Source organism: Penaeus japonicus, unplaced genomic scaffold (assembly GCF_977035675.1).
Source record: "Penaeus japonicus unplaced genomic scaffold, GWHDUDI00000001_assembly GWHDUDI00000042, whole genome shotgun sequence".
Classification (NCBI taxonomy): Eukaryota; Metazoa; Arthropoda; class Malacostraca; order Decapoda; family Penaeidae; genus Penaeus; species Penaeus japonicus.
Genome location: NW_028234444.1, coordinates 8,207,729 through 8,226,751, shown reverse-complemented (window position 1 = coordinate 8,226,751; position 19,023 = coordinate 8,207,729). Strand labels below are relative to the sequence as shown.

The 19,023-nt window shown below is 41.5% G+C and overlaps 1 protein-coding gene across 1 annotated transcript in view; it reads left to right on the top strand.

Moving 5' to 3' along the window:
* LOC122246867 (PIH1 domain-containing protein 1) overlaps positions 1 to 19,023 on the top strand; it is a 32,987-nt gene that overhangs the window by 6,777 nt on the left and 7,187 nt on the right. Inside the window, exon 2 of the mRNA XM_043005637.2 lies at positions 2,342 to 2,423. Within this exon, the coding sequence (XP_042861571.2) occupies positions 2,342 to 2,423 (82 nt within the window). The remainder of the gene's footprint in view (positions 1 to 2,341; positions 2,424 to 19,023) is intronic.

Below are 19,023 nucleotides of genomic sequence, written 5' to 3'. Positions count from 1 at the left end.
CAGGATGTGAGTGAATCACGTGTTTTCTTTTGACATGTGACATTTGTAATGTGATGAAGGAAGTGTTGCATCAATACATAGCTCTTGCAAAGGGAAAGACAAACAACACTTATGTCCGCCACAGTGCGCCGTAGTTGTCTGATGGGCCCTCGCCCTCCTTCCTGTGTTATGACTTTTTCGCTTCGCCTAAACGACGCGAGCCAATACCCAAGCCTACATACCATATTTGGTCATGGAGGCCTCTCTTTACGTAGGGAATCTGCCCTTGGCTCATATGTAAGGAGCCCCTTGGTAAGTCTTGGTCAGACAAGAAAGACCAGGGGACACCCGCTGTTCCGCTTCTGTACTATCGCTGCCCAGAATAAACTGTAAACTTGAAGCTTCGTCTGGATTGTTCCTTGCCACTACGCGTGTCACACTGACACTTTGCCTCCGAAGTCTACTGAACGCAACTCACCTAAGAAACGCCTGCTGACCGCATCACGGCCACTTACACACTCTCTCTCCCCCCCCCCCTCTCTCTCTCTCTCTTTCTCTTGCTCTCTCTTTTTCTCTCTTTCTCTTGCTCTCTCTTTTTCTCTCTTTCGCTTGCTCTCACTTTTTCTCTCTTTCTCTTGCTCTCTCTTTTCCTCTTTCTCTTGCTCTCTCTTTTTCTCTCTCTCTCTTGCTCTCTCTCTCTCTCTCTCTCTCTCTCTCTCTCTCTCTCTCTCTCTCTCTCTCTCTCTCTCTCTCTCTCTCTCTCTCTCTCTCTCTCTCTCTCTCTCTCTCTCTCTCTTTCTCTCTCTCTCTTTCTTTTCTCTCTCTTTCTTTTCTCAGTCTCTCTCTCTTTTCTCACTCTCACTTTCTTTTCTCTCTTTCTCTTGCTCTCTCTTTTTCTCTCTTTCTCTTGCTCTCTCTTTTTCTCTTTCTCTTGCTCTCTCTTTTTCTCTCTTTCTCTTGCTCTCTCTTTTTCTCTTTCTCTTGCTCTCTCTTTTTCTCTCTCTCTCTTGCTCTCTCTCTCTCTCTTGCTCTCTCTCTCTCTCTTGCTCTCTCTTTCTCTTGCTCTCTCTCTCTCTTGCTCTCTCTCTCTCTTGCTCTCTCTCCCTCTCCTCTTTCTCCTCCTTATCTCTCATTCTTTCCTTCTTTCTTTCCTCCCCCTTTCTCAGTCATTCCCACCTCATATACCATTATAAATTTTATCTAATAAGCTAGATATGATATCACCATGTATGGTATTTCCTTATAAAACATCGTCTGCCTTGTCAGCAGTATTGATCATGCCAATGTCCTTTGGTTAAAATATTTATCAGGGGAACAAAACTTTTTTTATCTTTCTTTCTTTTCTTTTCATTTAAATGAAGGGTGGATGGAACGGTAAAAAATATAGGTTAATATAAATGATAAGAAAGGAAAAATAAACAGTGTGGAAGTCAAGTTACAAAATGTAAAAAGAGATGAAATTCAGTATTGTATGTCAGACAGACGTATGGGTATTTGTTGTTTATTTATTGCTGTTTTGTGATTTATATGTACTTGGGCAACACCCTAGATAGGTTTTATTTCCGAGCGAGGGAGCTTTACTCTATATATTGCGATTTTTCGTGCTCTATTTCATTCTCGCTATAATTCAATCCTTTTTTTTTGTATTTTTTTTGTGTGTATTGCTATACTGTTAGATGGTCTTTACAAATGTTGGGGAAGGACAAAAAGTGACTATTTTTTCGTGTTCGTGTACTTTCCTTAATAATCACGAAATAAATGATCTCCCCTTTGAAAACAATATGAAGAGATGGGGAAGAGGAAGGAAACTCTTGCTTCTGACTGCGAATGCCACAGCATAAAACAGTCATACTGGCACAGGAGCACATTGCAAACGCGCATATGGTCTGGGTCTTCTCTTCTGCCCGCATACCCTGCAACGCCGGTAGTTCAGAGCAGGAGGTCGACACCTTGTTATCGTTCTCTGAAGCTGATACTCGGTAGAGACCGTGGAAAGACGCCGTTAATTAAAGACTTTTCTTCGGTGCTGGTGCTTGGCGGAAGTGTTGCCATCTACGTTTGGGATTTTAAACTATACATATATCGGTGAATATTAGTTATATTACTAAAAGTTTGATAAAGTAACACGCCGATCTGCTCTCGCGTCAAATATACCAGCATGGCCGTCTTCAAGCCAAAAACTCGTGCATCATGTATTCCATGACACCCATTCGCAACAGGCTAAATAATAACAAAAGATAAACGACTTAGCAGCGACTAGATCACGTTTTCTGTATACTTCCTCCATCTCCTATGGGTAAAGACTTTTTACTACTACTACTACTACTACTACTACTACTACATACTTCTCACTTACCTTCAGGGAGATGTACCCAAAGAGCTGGAGTCGCTGTTCCCCGCTTCCTCGGCACCCCAGAGAACGGAAACGATCAAACCGAAGCCAGGTAAGTACACGAGGGAAGTACCGCCACAATAATAAGGAAATATTAAAACCGTTGGGTATTGTGTTCAGTAAGACTCCTCGTCAGACTGAAGTGGGTGATGTCGGGGTGTTATTCATCACTGCATTTTTTTTTTAAATGTTACTGATTTTACGTTTCGGTTTAAAGACACGAAATTTGACCGGGCGGGGTGGGGTGGGGGCGTTAAAACTGACGCTGCTACACGGCTGGGATATAGAGGAAGGATTTCAACCCATTAGTCTTTAGAAAGTTGTATCTAAAATGTTGTTATTTTGATGTTGTTTGATTTACTTATTGCAATTAAAGTAAAATTATGGACGGGTGATTCATTCTCTCTCGCTTTCTCACTCCCTCTCTCTCTCTCTCTCTCTCTCTCTCCTTCTTTATGTCCTCTCTCTCTTCCTCTCTCTCTCCTTCTTTATGTCCTCTCTCTCTTCCTCTCTCTCCCAACAGCTGTCCTGTCATGATGCCATAGATGTCTGCCGCAAAAAATGCTAGGTAATGAACAATGTAGAACTCAGCTACGTCATGCACATTGTACTCTTTCTTTTGATTGATATCATATGTAAAACAAAGTTATGCATTTTCTGTAATAAGACCATGATTGGCGGTAGAATCGGGTGCCGCGGGGGTGGTGGCGCCAGCTAAACTCTTGCTTAGGTCACCAGATTAGTCATGGATGATGCTAACAGGTATTATCAACGTGGTCGGTATCCATGGTTGTTAAAACTACTGTTGCTAGTAATACTGCTATTATTATTATTATTACTATCATCAATAATATTGTTATTTCGATTATTATTAATATTAGTATTGTTGATGTATTTGTCATTATTGCTATTGTTCATATTGTCATTAATGTTATTACAATCATTTTACCAGGGATTTTGACATTCATTTGGTTATTTCATCATTGCTGCTGTTGTCAAATATATAGGCATGAATTTATTTTATCATTCGTCCGTTTTTATCCAACGATCTTTTGTTCTGATAAGTAAATAATCTTATCAGTCTGGTTACGTCAGGTGAACAAATGGCTTATCATGTTAGTAGAACTTGCCAGATGAAAAAACTGGATTGTGTTGCAACTACGTTTAAATGATGCAACAGGTCCTTTACGGATTTGTTTCACGTGTGTCCACTTTATTTCTCTTTCGTTTACAGTTTTCCTTTTTTCTCTCATTCTTTATTTATTTTTCTTACGTCTCTCACTGTGGTTGTGTCACGCGCGCGCGCACACACACACACACACACACACACACACACACACACACACACACACACACACACACACACACACACACACACACACACACACACACACACACATACACACAGAGAGAGAGAGAGAGAGAGAGAGAGAGAGAGAGAGAGAGAGAGAGAGAGAGAGAGAGAGAGAGAGAGAGAGAGAGAGAGAGAGTAATATTCAAGGGATAGAGTAAATAGTTGACGTTAGGTAGAATTAAAGCATTTGTTAAGGGGAATATTTTCTCAGCCATAAATTATTATTTATTATTATTTTTTTTTAATTATTTTTTGACAGAAACTGTACAAGGTCTGTGTGCCCTACATAGTCGAAAGTGTTTTTAAGAAGGGAAGAAGCAAACGTCTAGACTAGACTGAATTGTCAAAATCATGCCACAGAAGGGTCGCCCTGTGAGCCGTACCCTCGACAGCGCATGTGGCCCACCGACGAAGTTGAAATAATTGCGAGTTTATAACGCTGATCAGATAACGCTAATAAATTAATAGAAATATATTACAATTAACATATAATACAATAGGTAGACTTTTTTTCTAAAAGAAATCCGATATATCCCTTATGATAGAACGGATAATACTATAAATAGAACGTATGCAGAGGGGAGATATAAGTATAGGAACGGCCCTCTGACGGAGTGGTAGTTTACTAGTCGCCAGCATCACAGACCATTTCCAGACCTTTTGTTTTGCCCGGTATAGAATAACCATGTAGTGCATGTAAGCAACATGTGGTTTTGTGTGATATATGTATGGTAACTGTTAGCTGGTAATATGCTGAGATGATTGATCTGGGCTTCTGCCGAGTGGTTCTTATGCTTAGCATTTTGCCTCCACTCTGCATACGGGTTTAATATTCTTTTTTTTATATTTTCATATACTGGCGAACGCGAGTCATGTAACTTAGTAGTTATACCTTAAAGCCATTATATTATACAATGGTACTTCACAGAGACTCTTAGGCAAGGGTGTTGTTTAGACAAGCCTCACTTTGACAATTTCCTTTGCGATCAGACCTTAGAATGAAAAAAAAGAAAAAAAAAAGAAAAAAAAAAACATTCGGAAATAGAAAGAGGAATAGATAATTACGCTTTAGTAGTGGTAGTAGTCGTAGAGATCACGGTAATGATAATTTTGATGATAGTGATTACGTCAGTACAAACAAGCTAAGATGTGTTTGGACAGCCAAGTGGCATTAGGGCCCAACTCAAGATAAACATTGAACTATCGATCTTATCTGTTATCATTTCCACCGGGTGAAGAAAGCAAGTCGAATCGATATAGCGATCGCCTTGTCATTCATGCATATGAATCAGGTCAGGTCAGGTCGCTACCCTACTGCTCAACGAATTCTTGCTTTTTTATTGATTTAATTGAATGATTGGGAGTAGGAAAAATTAAAAAGAGTTTTGAAGACACTTGTCGAGGTTCAAGATCGGTAAGGTCAGGTCGCTAGTTCACAACGATAGCAAGAAATGTCTGCCATAATAAATATTTATTTATTGACTGGAATATAGAAACTGGCACTGTTCAGAATTGAAGAGAGTTATCAAAGTCTCCAAAGCTTAACCCCGTCTACCTTGTTAGTGTTATCGGCGAAAAGATAACATCACTCGCTTCTGGTGATAAAACCGCTTTTATGGAGAATTAGAGTGACACATTTGTTTATCTTTCTTTTTTCATAGTTTGATTTACATTGTTTTTTTTTTTACTTCTGTTTGTAAGTGGGTTTGTGAAGTGGATGGTGGCATGAGGCTCTGGGTACCATTGATGAGGAAATAGAAGTGGAGTGAGGAGAATTTGGATTGAAGTCTCGCTGTCTTTGTGTTATTCTTCTTGGTGGAGTCTCCGGGGATAACCATTTCATAGGATGTGGGATTGACTCCCATCATTCATTTGGTTTCCGAATCATTCATGTTTTATGGTGATTCTATCTCTGTCTCTCTCTCACTCACATTTACAGACAATTCTCTCTCACTCACTCACTCACTCACTCACTCACTCACTCACTCACATTGACATACAATTAACTCTCTCTCTCTCTCTCTCTCTCTCTCTCTCTCTCTCTCTCTCTCTCTCTCTCTCTCTCTCTCTCACATACACACACACACACACACACGCACACGCACACGCACACGCACACAGATGCACACATATACAGATGCACACACACCTACACAGATGCACACACACACACACACACACACACACACACACACACACACACACACACACACACACACACACACACACACACACACACACACACACACATGTACACACAGATATACACATTAGGCCACACCGCTCGAGCGATATTGATTATTTAGCTCTCCTGATAAACAACAATGTTTATATCTTTCTCCGTTACAAGGGTAGTGTAAGGTAGGCCCACTGATTTACAGGAAATAAACGCCTGAAAAAAACGCGGTGTTTAGTTTAGTTTTATTTTACCTCGATTAACATTCAAAGATTTGCCTTCTCTTCGTCGTGAATGAAACTCGAAAATGCCTGTTTAATTTCCGTTAAGACGAATATTTTAGTTGGCTTCGTTTCGAAACAGACCGGAGTGGAGTGGCCAGTCTTGCTTGACGGCCCCGTTATGTCTCCAAACTTGATGTCACTTATTGACATATATATAGAGGTTCGCGTAGTATGGAATCGGATATTTTTTACGTAATGTAAGACTATATCAGTTTTATGAATAAGCGGTAGATATACGATTCAAAGTGTTATAAGCCTTTTATATATTTTTCTTGTTCAAAATTGTAGATTTGATTGTATCTGAACCTTTTGTTGGTTGTCTGAGCTAGTAGAATTTTCCCTGTAAAGTCTATTTTCACATCTCGGTAATTCTTTGAGACTGATAGGCATGAACTGTCAAGAGAAAAGGCTGAGAAGTGAAACACATGTCAGAGATCGCTGTAAAGTGGCTTTTATGAAAGACTTAGGCTTAAAGAAAACGGGTGCCTTTGTGTCATTTCTAATGTATGTTGTCATTTTTGGGTTTACTACGGTTTTCTTGCTTGGAGGTAGTTGGTTTTACCTATTATTCTAGCTTCTCTCTCCCTCCCTCCCCCCTCTCTCTCTCTCTCTCCCTCTCTCTCCCTCTCCCTCTCCCTCTCCCTCTCCCTCCTCTCCCTCTCCCTCCCTCTCTCCCTCTCCCTCTCTCTCCCCCTCTCTCTCCCTCTCTCTCTCTCTCTCCCTCTCTCTCTCTCTCCCCCTTTCTCTCTCTCTCTCCCCCTTTCTCTCTCTCTCTCCCCCTTTCTCTCTCTCTCTCTCTCTCTCTCTCTCTCTCTCTCTCTCTCTCTCTCTCTCTCTCTCTCTCTCTCTCTCTCTCTCTCTCTCTTTCTCTCTCTCTCTATCGCTTTCTCTCGCTCTTTCTCTTTGTGTGTGGGGGGTACGGGTGTTAAGTAGGAGGCCTTTTTTTTTTGTTTCTTTCTTTCGTTTTTTGTCTTTGTTTTCTTATCATATGATATCAACTGAACCCTTTCTTAGAGGCGAGATGATGTCACAATGACGCGCAATTCGGCAAGACAGTCTGGTGCTTAGATACTTGGGATGCATGTTGATTTGGACTCATTCATATCTGGCGGAGAGGAGTACTGTCAAAAGCGCTCGTTCTTCTTGTGTGCAAGAAAGCGCTCCAGAACATTGTCTTTGATTATATCGGTTTATAGGATTTCATTGGTGTGCCTCCTAACTGGAGCCTCGAACTTCCTGCAGGTCATGAGAAATTATTTGCATGTTGTGATGCAGGGTAAATATTAGGATGAAGGAATCGATGGACACAAGGACAAACTCGCTCTCACTTTCCCTCCCTTTCCTTCTTTTTGTATCGCTCTTTCGTTTGCTTTTTTTTTTCTTTCGTTTTTTTTTTTTTCTTCCCCTTTCTCTTTTTAGCCATCTCTTTCATTGACAATCTCAATTTATCTATTCCACCCTCTCTCTTTCGTTCTTTTTCTTTGCCTTTCAATCTCACCCCCGCCCGCTCTCCTCTCCCCTCCTCGAAAACCAAACGTCGACTTTATCTCCTGTAAGTGTGGGGGTAAACTCTGGGGGAGAAATTCATCGATTAGGAAAACCGAAGGGTGAATGTCTGAATTGCTTGGGGAGAATGGCGTGGAAAGGGAAACGAAAAGGAAGATGAAAGAGGAATAAAGAATAGAAAGGAAGAAGAGTAGGAGGAGGAAGAGAAAGATAAAAAGGAGAAGGAATAAGTGAACAAAAGCCCGGTGTAAGCGCATGGAAGGAGGAAGTGACTGGGGAAAATATCGTAATTGATTTCAAATATCTCCCTCCCTTCCTCTCAGTTATGTAGTAAACGGCTTTGGGCATTTGTTATATATTATTGCCGTTTTTATTTGGGAATTGACTCCTTATCAAGTACGTCATCAAAACGTCACTCCAACACTGGCCAGTAATGAGCAAGGACGTCACACAGACCCGTCCGTTGGCGAATTTTATCAATGGTATTCACGGACAGTAAACATTTCAAATTTATTGAACGTCTTTGATAAAGATCTTTTACTGCGCGATAACATATCTTGTCACCAAAGAACTGATAAAAAAGAACTGGCAATTTATTTTTATGTAAAGCCTTTGTAAACAGAGAGAGAGAGAGAGAGAGAGAGAGAGAGAGAGAGAGAGAGAGGAGGGGGGGGGCTTCACCTGTGCGAGCATTTTCAATTTGTCTTTATGTAAAGCTTATGCAAACAGAGAGAGAAAGAAGGAAAGAGATCGTTAAGGTCTGGGCACCACCTAAAGTGGAACATCATTTCATGTGAAGGAATAACAATTGACCACTTACTGTATAACAACCATAATCATTTCATTATGTAGTTGAATGATGGGTTTACACTGACAGATTAATAGCTTCATAAAAAAAAAACATGCTAGTAAACAGAAGTCTCTAACAAGGGCGGCAATAATAAAAACAATAACGATGATAATAATAATAAGAAACACGCCATTGATATATATATTAATGTATATTAGCTATCACTAATAGGCGTATTAATCAAGTATACCTTAGTGTTTTTCTATCGGCCAAGTTCAACCTACCCTCAGTGTGATGTACGGGGGGGGGGGGGGGGGAAAGGTTCAGTATAGGGTTTGACAGTGTGACAGTGTAACACGAACTCTTTGCCGTGCTATCCCGTTGCTGTTCGATAAAGGGCAGTGTAAGTCAGGGTCTATCGTGGAAGTATTATCTTTTGTGTGCGTGTATTTACGTGACGCCAAGTTGGAGCAGGAGAAGATGCGTTCGGCGTAGTTGTTGTGTTCTTCGGCTTCTCTTCCTTATTCGTTTTGTACTTCTTGTGTTTCTTCTTTTCGTCCTCTTTTTTCTTCTCTCCTCCTGGTCGTCGTCGTCTTATATTTCTTATGATCTTTCTTGTTCGTGTTGTTTTTCTTTTCCCTCATGTTGTGCCTCCTCTTCTGTTGCTGTTACTGATGTTGTTGCTTCTTTTCCTCCTCCTTCTTTCTAGTCTTTTCCTCTTCTTCTGATATTACGATTATTCCCTGAATGGTGACTCCCTTTCATTTTATTTGTTGCAGGTAAAAATTGATAGAGAAAAATAATAGTCAAAGAGAGATACAGAGAGAGGCAGATAGTGAAAGTGAGAGAAAGATGGGGGATATATATATATTTATATAATATACATATATATATATATTTATATAATATACATATATATATATATATATATATAGAGAGAGAGAGAGAGAGAGAGAGAGAGAGAGAGAGAGAGAGAGGGATAATACAAGAAGAAATAGGAATAAAAAGAAAGTATTCTCAATAATGTACTGTGTGAGAGAGCGTCAGGGGTTAGCTTAGCGGATGTTTGCGTTGGCAGAGGTAGTGCGCTGTCTAGTGAACCTTGACGCCCCCTTACCCTTACCCCCCACCTCCCCTACCTTCCCTATCACCTCCCACTTCACCCCCATCCCCCCCTTCCCCCTCTCACTCCTCTCAGAAATACGCACTGTCTGTCATTTCCATGGGCATGTCTTCTTGATTAGCTTGTTGAAGTCAAGCACAAGAGTCTCGAGAAATAAATAGATAAATGAATAGATATAGATGCTCTTATACATAACATGATGGCAAATGGTGCAGGCACGCATTAGTACACCTCATGTATAGTTTCCCTTTTTATTTTGGAATCGCGCCAATAAATGAAAAATAAGGTAAATGAAAATAAATGAAAATATTTGACTATATAACTGCATTCTGGGTTGGGAAATGCGCCACGTAGACCTATAGAGTTTTGCGGCTAGATAGCATAAATATACGGGCTAGATGGGTGGGGGTGGAAGGGGGTAGGGGGTGTGTGAGGAGAGAGAGAGAGAGAGAAAGAGAGTGGGAGAGTGCGTGAGTGACCACTGCTCTTTCCACCCTTCGACTTGAGATGTTCGCGAGGCCGTAGCTGTTCTTATCACAGTGATAGTGAGTGGAATAATGATAAGCTTGTGGCCAGTAAAGACCTTGGGTAATACGTATGAGTGTAAGTATTATGGAATGCTTGGACTTGACTTCGAAGTAATTTTGAAAGTAGTGTTTAGGATTTTTTTTAAGAAGAAGAATCATGTTTTGGGGGGCAAGAATGTTCATTTATTTGCATCTAAAGTCTGTTAATACCTCTCTCTGTCGGATATAAAAAAGGTCAAAATTTAAGGGGAAGAAACCTTAGTTAGGCAAGATAAGGCTGAGTAATTGCAATAAAGGCGAGGTCAAAATTCTTGATAATCACAATTACTTCATTTTAAAGTGTCAGTTAAATCGATGGCGCTTAAGCTGAAGGACGTTGAGTAATTTCCAGGTTGGGGGAAGGGGAGAGGGGGAAGGGGAGTGGGAGGGGCGAAGCCGGAAGTAATAGGAATTTCTCGAATTGTAATAGCAATTCTCTTCACTCAAGTTCTTCTTTTAAATTTATGGGGATTCTCAATCATTTGGTTGAAGATGTGAGGAGGCGGCAAGGACTAATCACTAGGGGTGTATAATGGTGGCCTTCAAAACGATGTAATTGGTGTTATTTATATGTGTATGTATATATATATATATATATATATATATATATATATATACATATACATATACATATATATACATACGTATATATACATATATGTGTATGTGTGTATGTGCAAGCATATATGTATATATATATGTATATATATATATATATATATATATATATATTTATATTTATATATATACATATATACATATATACATATACACACATATACATATATACATATATATATATACACACATATACATATACAAATTCATCACACACACACACACACACACACACAAACACATTTATGTGTATATATGTATAAATAATATAATATATATATATATATATATATATATATATATATATATGTATGTATGTATGTATATCTATAAAGAGAGAAGGTGACGGAGAATGAGGGAACGATAGCACTTTTAATTTCTTTAAGAACTGGACATCGATTCCCCAGACCCCGCACCGAAACACCAGCCAATAATTGCACTCCAAACAATGCATAAATCTAACCTCCGCGAACGAGAGGAGAACCGCTTTGGCAGGACGCAACGATGCAACAGTACCTGGTCCTTCTTCACGGCCCGCGCAAGAGGCTGTGCCCTCCCGATCGCCGCAGGAAATTGGGAACGGAATGGACCGGGTCGTCTGCAGGAGGAAATTCTTGGCGTGTGTGGCTTGTATTTGACGTCTGCGTGCTTGCTTGCTTGCTTGCCTAGTCGCTCGCTCGCTCTTCACTCTTATGAGGATGTGAAAGGTGCAATGAAGTCAGGTGCAGGGTGTGTGGATTGTGTGGATTGGTTTATCTTTATTTCAAGAGGAAGGTACAGACTTGCCTCGGGTCTTAAGGTATTAACGCCGATTGGTTGCCGACGGTTTGGAATGCTCGCAGAGGTGAGGCCCTGACTGCCTCAAGAAATCTCTCTCTCTTCTCTTCTCTTCTCTCTCTTTCTCTCTTTCTTTCTCTCTCTCTCTCTCTCTTTCTCTCTCTTTCTCTCTCTTTCTCTCTCTTTCTCTCTCTTTCTCTCTCTCTCTCTCTCTCTCTCTCTCTCTCTCTCTCTCTCTCTCTCTCTCTCTCTCTCTCTCTCTCTCTCTCTCTCTCTCTCTCTCTCTCTCTCTCTCTCTCTCTCTCCTCTCTCTCTCCTCTCTCTCTCTCTCTCTCTCTCTCTCTCTCTCTCTCTCTCTCTCTCTCTCTCTCTCTCTCTCTCTCTCTCTCTCTCTCTCTCTCTCTCTCTCTTTTGCATTGGCCCTCTTGTTTCGCTTCATTAATGATATTATATTTGTTCCCCTAGTGTTGAGACAAGCAACCTTTATTTTAAAGATATCCGTTAGAAAAAAACACATTCTTTGATCGTGGTATATTATATATATATACATATATATATATATATATATATATATATATATATATATATATATATATATATATATATATATATACATTACGTTTAATATGCGGATTAATGTAGAAACTATTTATCCGTAGTTCATAAGAGTACATTGCATACTTAATAAATATAATTCAAGATCAGTCCCGAGCTTCAGAACTTGAAAACAACGGTGTCATTTCGACCCCAAGATTGCCAAGGTTTCATTGATCGTTCCTCTGTGTCATGCGAGGCAAGCAATGACTGAAAGAACTGCGGCTTCATTTCTGCGTGTGTCATCGTGGCTTTTAGTTCTTTGCCCGGCCTTGAGGTTCCAGGCGTGAGGAAGGAGGGAGATGAGGTTGGCGCGCTCAACTTCCCGCCTTGATCTTCCTTTTTTTCGGTTCGCTTTGGGCGGGAAAAGGATCTAGGAATTGATTTGTTATTTTTGCATTTGATTCGCTGTTCTTTTATTGTTTTCTTTTTGTTAGTGTTTTTGATGTTTTTCTTTCTTTTGTTGTTCTCGTTATGATTGTTTATTTTTATTATTGTTATTGTTATTATAATTATTGCTTTATTTGTGTTATCATCGTCATAATCACGACCTCCATCACCAGCAACGTCATCATTTTAGAATAATGAGTCATCCTTCGTTTCACTAATATTATTGTATTCTTTGCGTTCTTGTAAAATCACGTTCGGAAGTCTCTGCTCACGACTGAAGTTTCGAAGCACCTGAATGTCAAAAAACCGAATCCCAAATTAATGTCCCAATCTAAAGGTATAAGCGAAATAAAGATTATGTGAAGCCTAATGTATAATCCATTCACATGGAGACGGATATGCAACAGCGACCCCCCCCCCCCCCAAAAAAAAAAAAGGGGATGACGTAACCTCACGCAAGATTGTGCTGTACTGTTCATGGGTTTCAGGCTGAGGGCAGAGGCGATGGTGCTCTTTATGTATGTGGATGTGTCCTTGCTTGAACACAATTTTAATTCTCTCTCTCTCTCTCTCTCTCATCTGACTCTGGAACTAGATTCAAGTTATGGATTATCGCCCATTTGGTCAGGCCAATTCGCGCTATCTCGGGAACCAGGCAAGCCAGGGCGTTTTCTCTCCAGATCATGATATTTTCTACATGGAGTGAGGATCTGTAGCCCATAATCATCACAGAAGTTTGCTTAATGTGATCATGAAGTCATGAAATAACTGAAAACGATCTGAAGCCAATGTAGCCACACCAATCCCGGGGAAGTTAAAGTGTAACCGAAACGGGAGGCAAGTAGCTCTGGGAACCAGGGCTGAGTCTAGCGAGTGGAACCTAGGCTGAAGTAAGGCGAGGCACAATCAAATCACGCCCCGTATGTCCGAACTGAATCCAGATACAGGCGTGACCTCACAGATAGCAGTGGATAAGATATGTAATCGGATCTTGGGTGTTGGGAAGTCACCGTATTGAAGAGCAGCCAGCGAGAACTTCTGTGTATTTGCATATTGAACGTTCTTATTTGCCCGGCCCAGGTTAATTAAATGCCTTGTCTTGCTTAGTTCGGTTAGCGTGATTGGGGTCTCGTTTCATTTTATGTGATACATGTTTGTGCTTTTGATGATTTATTGAGAAAGTTAAGAAGGCCGAAGACGATCTATAATCCTTTTCATAGTATTCTTTTGCTTCTCTTTCTGGTCGTGTTGTTTGTGATGTAAATCACGGTTATGGTATTCACTAAACAAGGTTACGGTATGAACTGTAGTTGATTAAGGGTTAAAAATAATTGTAACACTATTAGCAGACACCAAAGACACACACACACACACACACACACACACACACACACACACACACACACACACACACACACACACACACACACACACACACACACTCACTCACTCTCTACTCTCACTCTCACTCTCCTCCCCCCCCCTCTCCCTCTCCTTCCCGCTTCTTCCCTTCCTCTCCACCCTCTCTCTCATTCTTTCTCTCTCTTTCTTTCTCTCTCTCTCTTTCTTTCTCTCTCTCTTTCTCTCTCTCTTTCTCTCTCTCTTTCTCTCTCTCTCTCTCTCTCTCTCTCTCTCTCTCTCTCTCTCTCTCTCTCTCTCTCTCTCTCTCTCTCTCTCTCTCTCTCTCTCTCTCTCTCTCTCTCTCTCTCTCTCTCCCCAGCCGGGGGCAGACAGAACAGACCAACAAAACGATCCTCTCAACATGGTCTGTATGGCGAAGCCCCTCAGAAAGCCTCAGCCATACATACTAAAGACAGCCTGGCTTGGCACCAATACTTCATGTGTTCCCATCGTGTATTCAGAGAACATGTATCCCAGTTGTAAACATTCAGCCTGTGAAACACTTGGTTAAGGTCAGCTTAGCCTGTTATATTTACCGTTTCATATTTCGCGTTTCTTTAACGTCTAATCTCTCCCATTTTTTGTGTGTTGTATTTGATTGTTATTGTTCTTGTCATTTCAATGGGACAATCACTCATTGCTTCAGTATTGTTCATGTTGACTGATATTACAAGCACTTACTACTATTGTTATTGTCGTAATTGTTAATATCCTCGCCGTTACATGATGACAATACAACAATGATTAATACAACAATACAACAATTTCTATTAAGTGTATGAGCACGAGTTTTATTTTCTACAATGGTATGATTTTAAAGATTGCTTTTAACGGCTGTGTATTTTTTCGGTACTGTGTTCATATTTTTCCAAACATAATTATTCTCTAGAGGAGAGAGCTGATGTTTGTTGCATGTTTCAAGTACTCTAGTCACCATCGACCCAAAGGCAGGTGCGGAAGTAATTGCGAAGATATGTGTGGATAGTGGTCCTCGTGGTGATGAATGGGCGCAGTTGTGTGTGTGTGTGTGTGTGTTAGAGAGAGAGACAGACAGAGTGAGACAGAGAGGAGAGGGAGAAAGGGAGGGATCAGACGAGTAAATAAGGAATAAAGCAAAAAAAAACTATGGAACGTTAGATAAACAATGATATGTGCAGTTTTGCTGACTACCTCTAGGTTAAACAGTGACACTTTACCTCTCTATCGCCCCCCCCCCACGAAAAAAAGGGTAAAGGGCATTTGAATAAACAAAAATTTTAAACTCTTCACATTCAAGAAGCCATGGTGAATGAATACGTAGACCTTCAGGAGACACGTATGGCTCATCAAGGTCATATGGCATCACAATGACCAAAATTCCTTTGGCGGGAAGCTCTGGTCCACGTGGGTTTTCTAACCCCGGAAAATTTATCTGCCAAATATAGACTTATTTCGTTATTTTTGTTTATTTTGTTTTCCCGTGCGTGTTCGAGTTTTATTTGGTTATGAGTATCTGCGTGAGATGGAGTTCATAATGTTCTTACAGGGAATTATTGTTCTCTGGATAGATAATATTTTTTTGAGTATGTGATCTTCCCACATTTGATATTATTACCACTAGTTATCTCTCTCTTCCCTCCCTTCCTCTCTCTCTCTATCTCTATCTATCTATATCTATCTCTATCTCTCTTCATTTGTAATATTGCTGTTTTTTTCTCCTTTCTACCCGTCAAAAAAGTCTACATCCCAAACGAACAACAAAGAATGGCTGTGTGATAATAGTCTCAAAGCAGAATCAATGTGCAATTACTCTACTAGCGATCCTCTGGTAGGCCATGACGATGCACAAATTCCCTTCCCCGCAGTGAACGTTCTCGAAGCCTTTGGGGATGTCTCGTAACTTATCGTTTGCGTTTATTTTATTTTATTATTATGATTTTATTTTATTGTTGTCTCTTTTTTGCGAGACAGAATCGTTTAGTAGGTTCATTTTTTGGATTGAATTCGGTGGGAAACTAGCCTTGTTGAGGACATTGTGATCTTCAGAGTACACCTAACCGTAAAGAGAGAGAGTGTGTGTGTGTGTTCAAGTTAGTAAGGGTGACACAGCACATTTCGCTCGCTCGCTTCTCTTCCCTTTCCCACGTCTCTCCTCTCTCTTCTCCTCTCTCTCTCTCTCCACTCTATCGCTCTCTATCTATTCATTTATATAACTATCAACCTCCTCTCTCTCTCTCTTTCTTTCTTATCTCTCTATTCTCTCTCCTTACTCCCTTTTCCCTTCCCTTCCCCTTTCCACCTTCATTACCTCTCTATTCCACACTACCTGTCACACTCCCTTCCTCTCTCTCCCCTTTTTCTCTCCCTTTCTCCCTCCCTCTCCCCTTCATCTTTTCCTTCTTCTCTCCTTCCTCTTTCCCTCCCTCCCTCCCTCCCCTCTCCCCTTCCTCTCTCCCACCCTCTCTCCCACCCTCTCCCAATCCTCTCTCCCTCCCACCCTCTCCCCTTTCTCCTACCTCCCCTCTCTCTCTCTCTCTCCCACCCTCTCCCAATCCTCTCTCCCTCCCACCCTCTCCCCTTTCTCCTACCTCCCCTCTCTCTCTCTCTCTCCCACCCTCTCCCAATCCTCTCTCCCTCCCACCCTCTCCCCTCCCTCCGTCTCCCCTTTCTCCTACCTCCCCTCTCTCTCTCTCTCTCTCTCCTTCCTCCCTCCCTCTCCCTTTCCTCTCTACCTCCTCCTTCCTCCCTCCCTCCCTCTCCCTTTCCTCTCTACCTCCTCCTTCCTCCCTCCCTCCCTCGCCCTTTCCTCTCTACCTCCGCCCTTTCCCCTTCCTCTCTCCCTTCCTCCCTCTTCCCATCCTCCTTCCTCCTTCTCTCCTTCCTCTCTCCCTCCCTCCCTCTCCCCATTCTCTCTCCCTCCATCTCTCCTTCCCTACCTCTCCCCTTCCTCTCTCCTGCCCTCCCTCCCTCTCCCCTTCCTCTCTCCCATCCTCCCTCCCTCTCCCCTTCCTCTCTCCCATCCTCCCTCCCTCCCTCCGTCGTCTCTTCGCCCCCCCCCTCCCCCCCACCGTATCTTCACCTTGACGAGGCCAAATTTCAACAAATGCTTGACCTCCTGTCCCGCAGCGCGCGCATTTCGTGGTCTTTTCGTATCGGCAATCTCGGTGATTTCGTGTTCTCCCTGTTCACGAAAGAGTGCGTGCATTCAAGATTACATCCATGCATCCACATACAAGACAACGCTTAAAGCTTACTTGACCTGTGGACCACTTCAGTGGAGGTATGACTTGGCCAAAATGTTACGTTGTCATGCCACTACAGTGTGACGTACAAATACACTGGGTGATTACAATGTATGTGACGCATAATATGTAATCGACTTCAGAGGAATAGAAATATTGTAGGATATGCATGCTCACATACGCATGTATGCACACACGCACACGTACATGCGCATACACAAACAGAGAGTCATATAGGCAGACAGTAACACACGCGCGCGCGTACACACACACACACACACACACACACACACACACACACACACACACACACACACAAACAAACAAACAAACAAATAGTAGACAGAGAGATGGAAGGGAAGAGAAAGGGAAATGAAAAGAAAATGCTGTGATAGAAAATTACAGACATAGCCCCCCCCCCCTCCGTTACAGTGTGAGACATCACTGAGTTCACATGACGCCCCACACAAAGAGTGACTCTTCTGCTGTGTCCCTGAATCACCTGCCTCTGACCGCCCCTGGGGCAGTCAAGAGGCCAGAGGTACCGGAGGGCGACGTTCGGAGGAATGGAATTTCGCACTCTCTCTCTTTCTCGTTTTTCTCTTTCTTTCTCTTTCTTTCTCTTTCTTTCTCTTTCTTTTTCTTTTTTTCTTTCTTTCTCTTTCTTTCTTTCTCTCTCTCTCTCTCTCTCTCTCTCTCTCTCTTTCTCTCTCTCTCTCTCTCCTCTCTCTTCTCTCTCTTCTCTCTCTCTCTCTCTCTCTCTCTCTCTCTCTCTCTCTCTCTCTCTCTCTCTCTCTCTCTCTCTCTCTCTCTCTCTCTCTCTCTCTCTCTCTCTCTCTCTCTCTCTCTCTCTCTCGACCTTTCTCTGTGGCTTTTCACGAATTGATAAATCGAGTTGCGAAAATTCCGTGTCATGGTGATGTACCCGTGGCTCTGCATTCGTAGCTTTGCATTCGTGTGGCGGCGCGGTAAAGAAAACGGGTACCTTTGTGTCATTTCTAATGTATGTTGTCATTTTTGGGTTTACTGCGGTTTTCTTCTTGCTTGGAGGCAGTTGGTTTCACCTCTTACTCTAGCTTCTTCTCTCTCTCTCTCTCTCTCTCTCTCTCTCTCTCTCTCTCTCTCTCTCTCTCTCTCTCTCTCTCTCTCTCTCTCTCTCTCTCTCTCTCACCCTCTTTCCCTCCCTCTCCCCCTCCCCCACCCTCTCCCTCTCTCCTTCTCCTTCTCCCCCTCCCCCTCCCCATCCCCCCTCCCCATTATATGATCTTTTGCTCCATATCTTCGCCTTCATTATTTTTTGCGTTATTTTTCCTTCTCATTATCCTCACCGTTGCCCTCGACTGTACGACCACAAGGAATAATCTTGTTATTAACACCGTATGATAGTTAAATGAATCTTTGGTCAGAATTGTGGTTATGTATTATTTCCAAAGGCGTTATTGCTATGACAAGCATCGTAATGATGGTGGTGCCATATTTAACTTTTATATAATATGTATTTGAAGGATGTGGACGGATGACATTTCGAGGGTTGCTTAGTCATGATTACTGGCGCCCTGCTATCTGTGAGTCATTGCAGTCTGTCGTAGTCCTCTTCTCCTTTTCGCTTTTGTTTTAAGTCTTCGTCACCCGAAGGCCATTCATTCTTATGTTTTCATTATTATTGTTATTATTATTATTATTATTATTATTATTATTATTATTATTACTGCTGTCACTACTGCTTCTGTTACTATTATCATTATTAGTATTAGTATTATTTATTATTATTATTATTTTGTCGTCATTGTTATCATTGTTATTATTATAATCACTGTTATTACTGACGTTTCTATCCGTCTAAATACAGGTA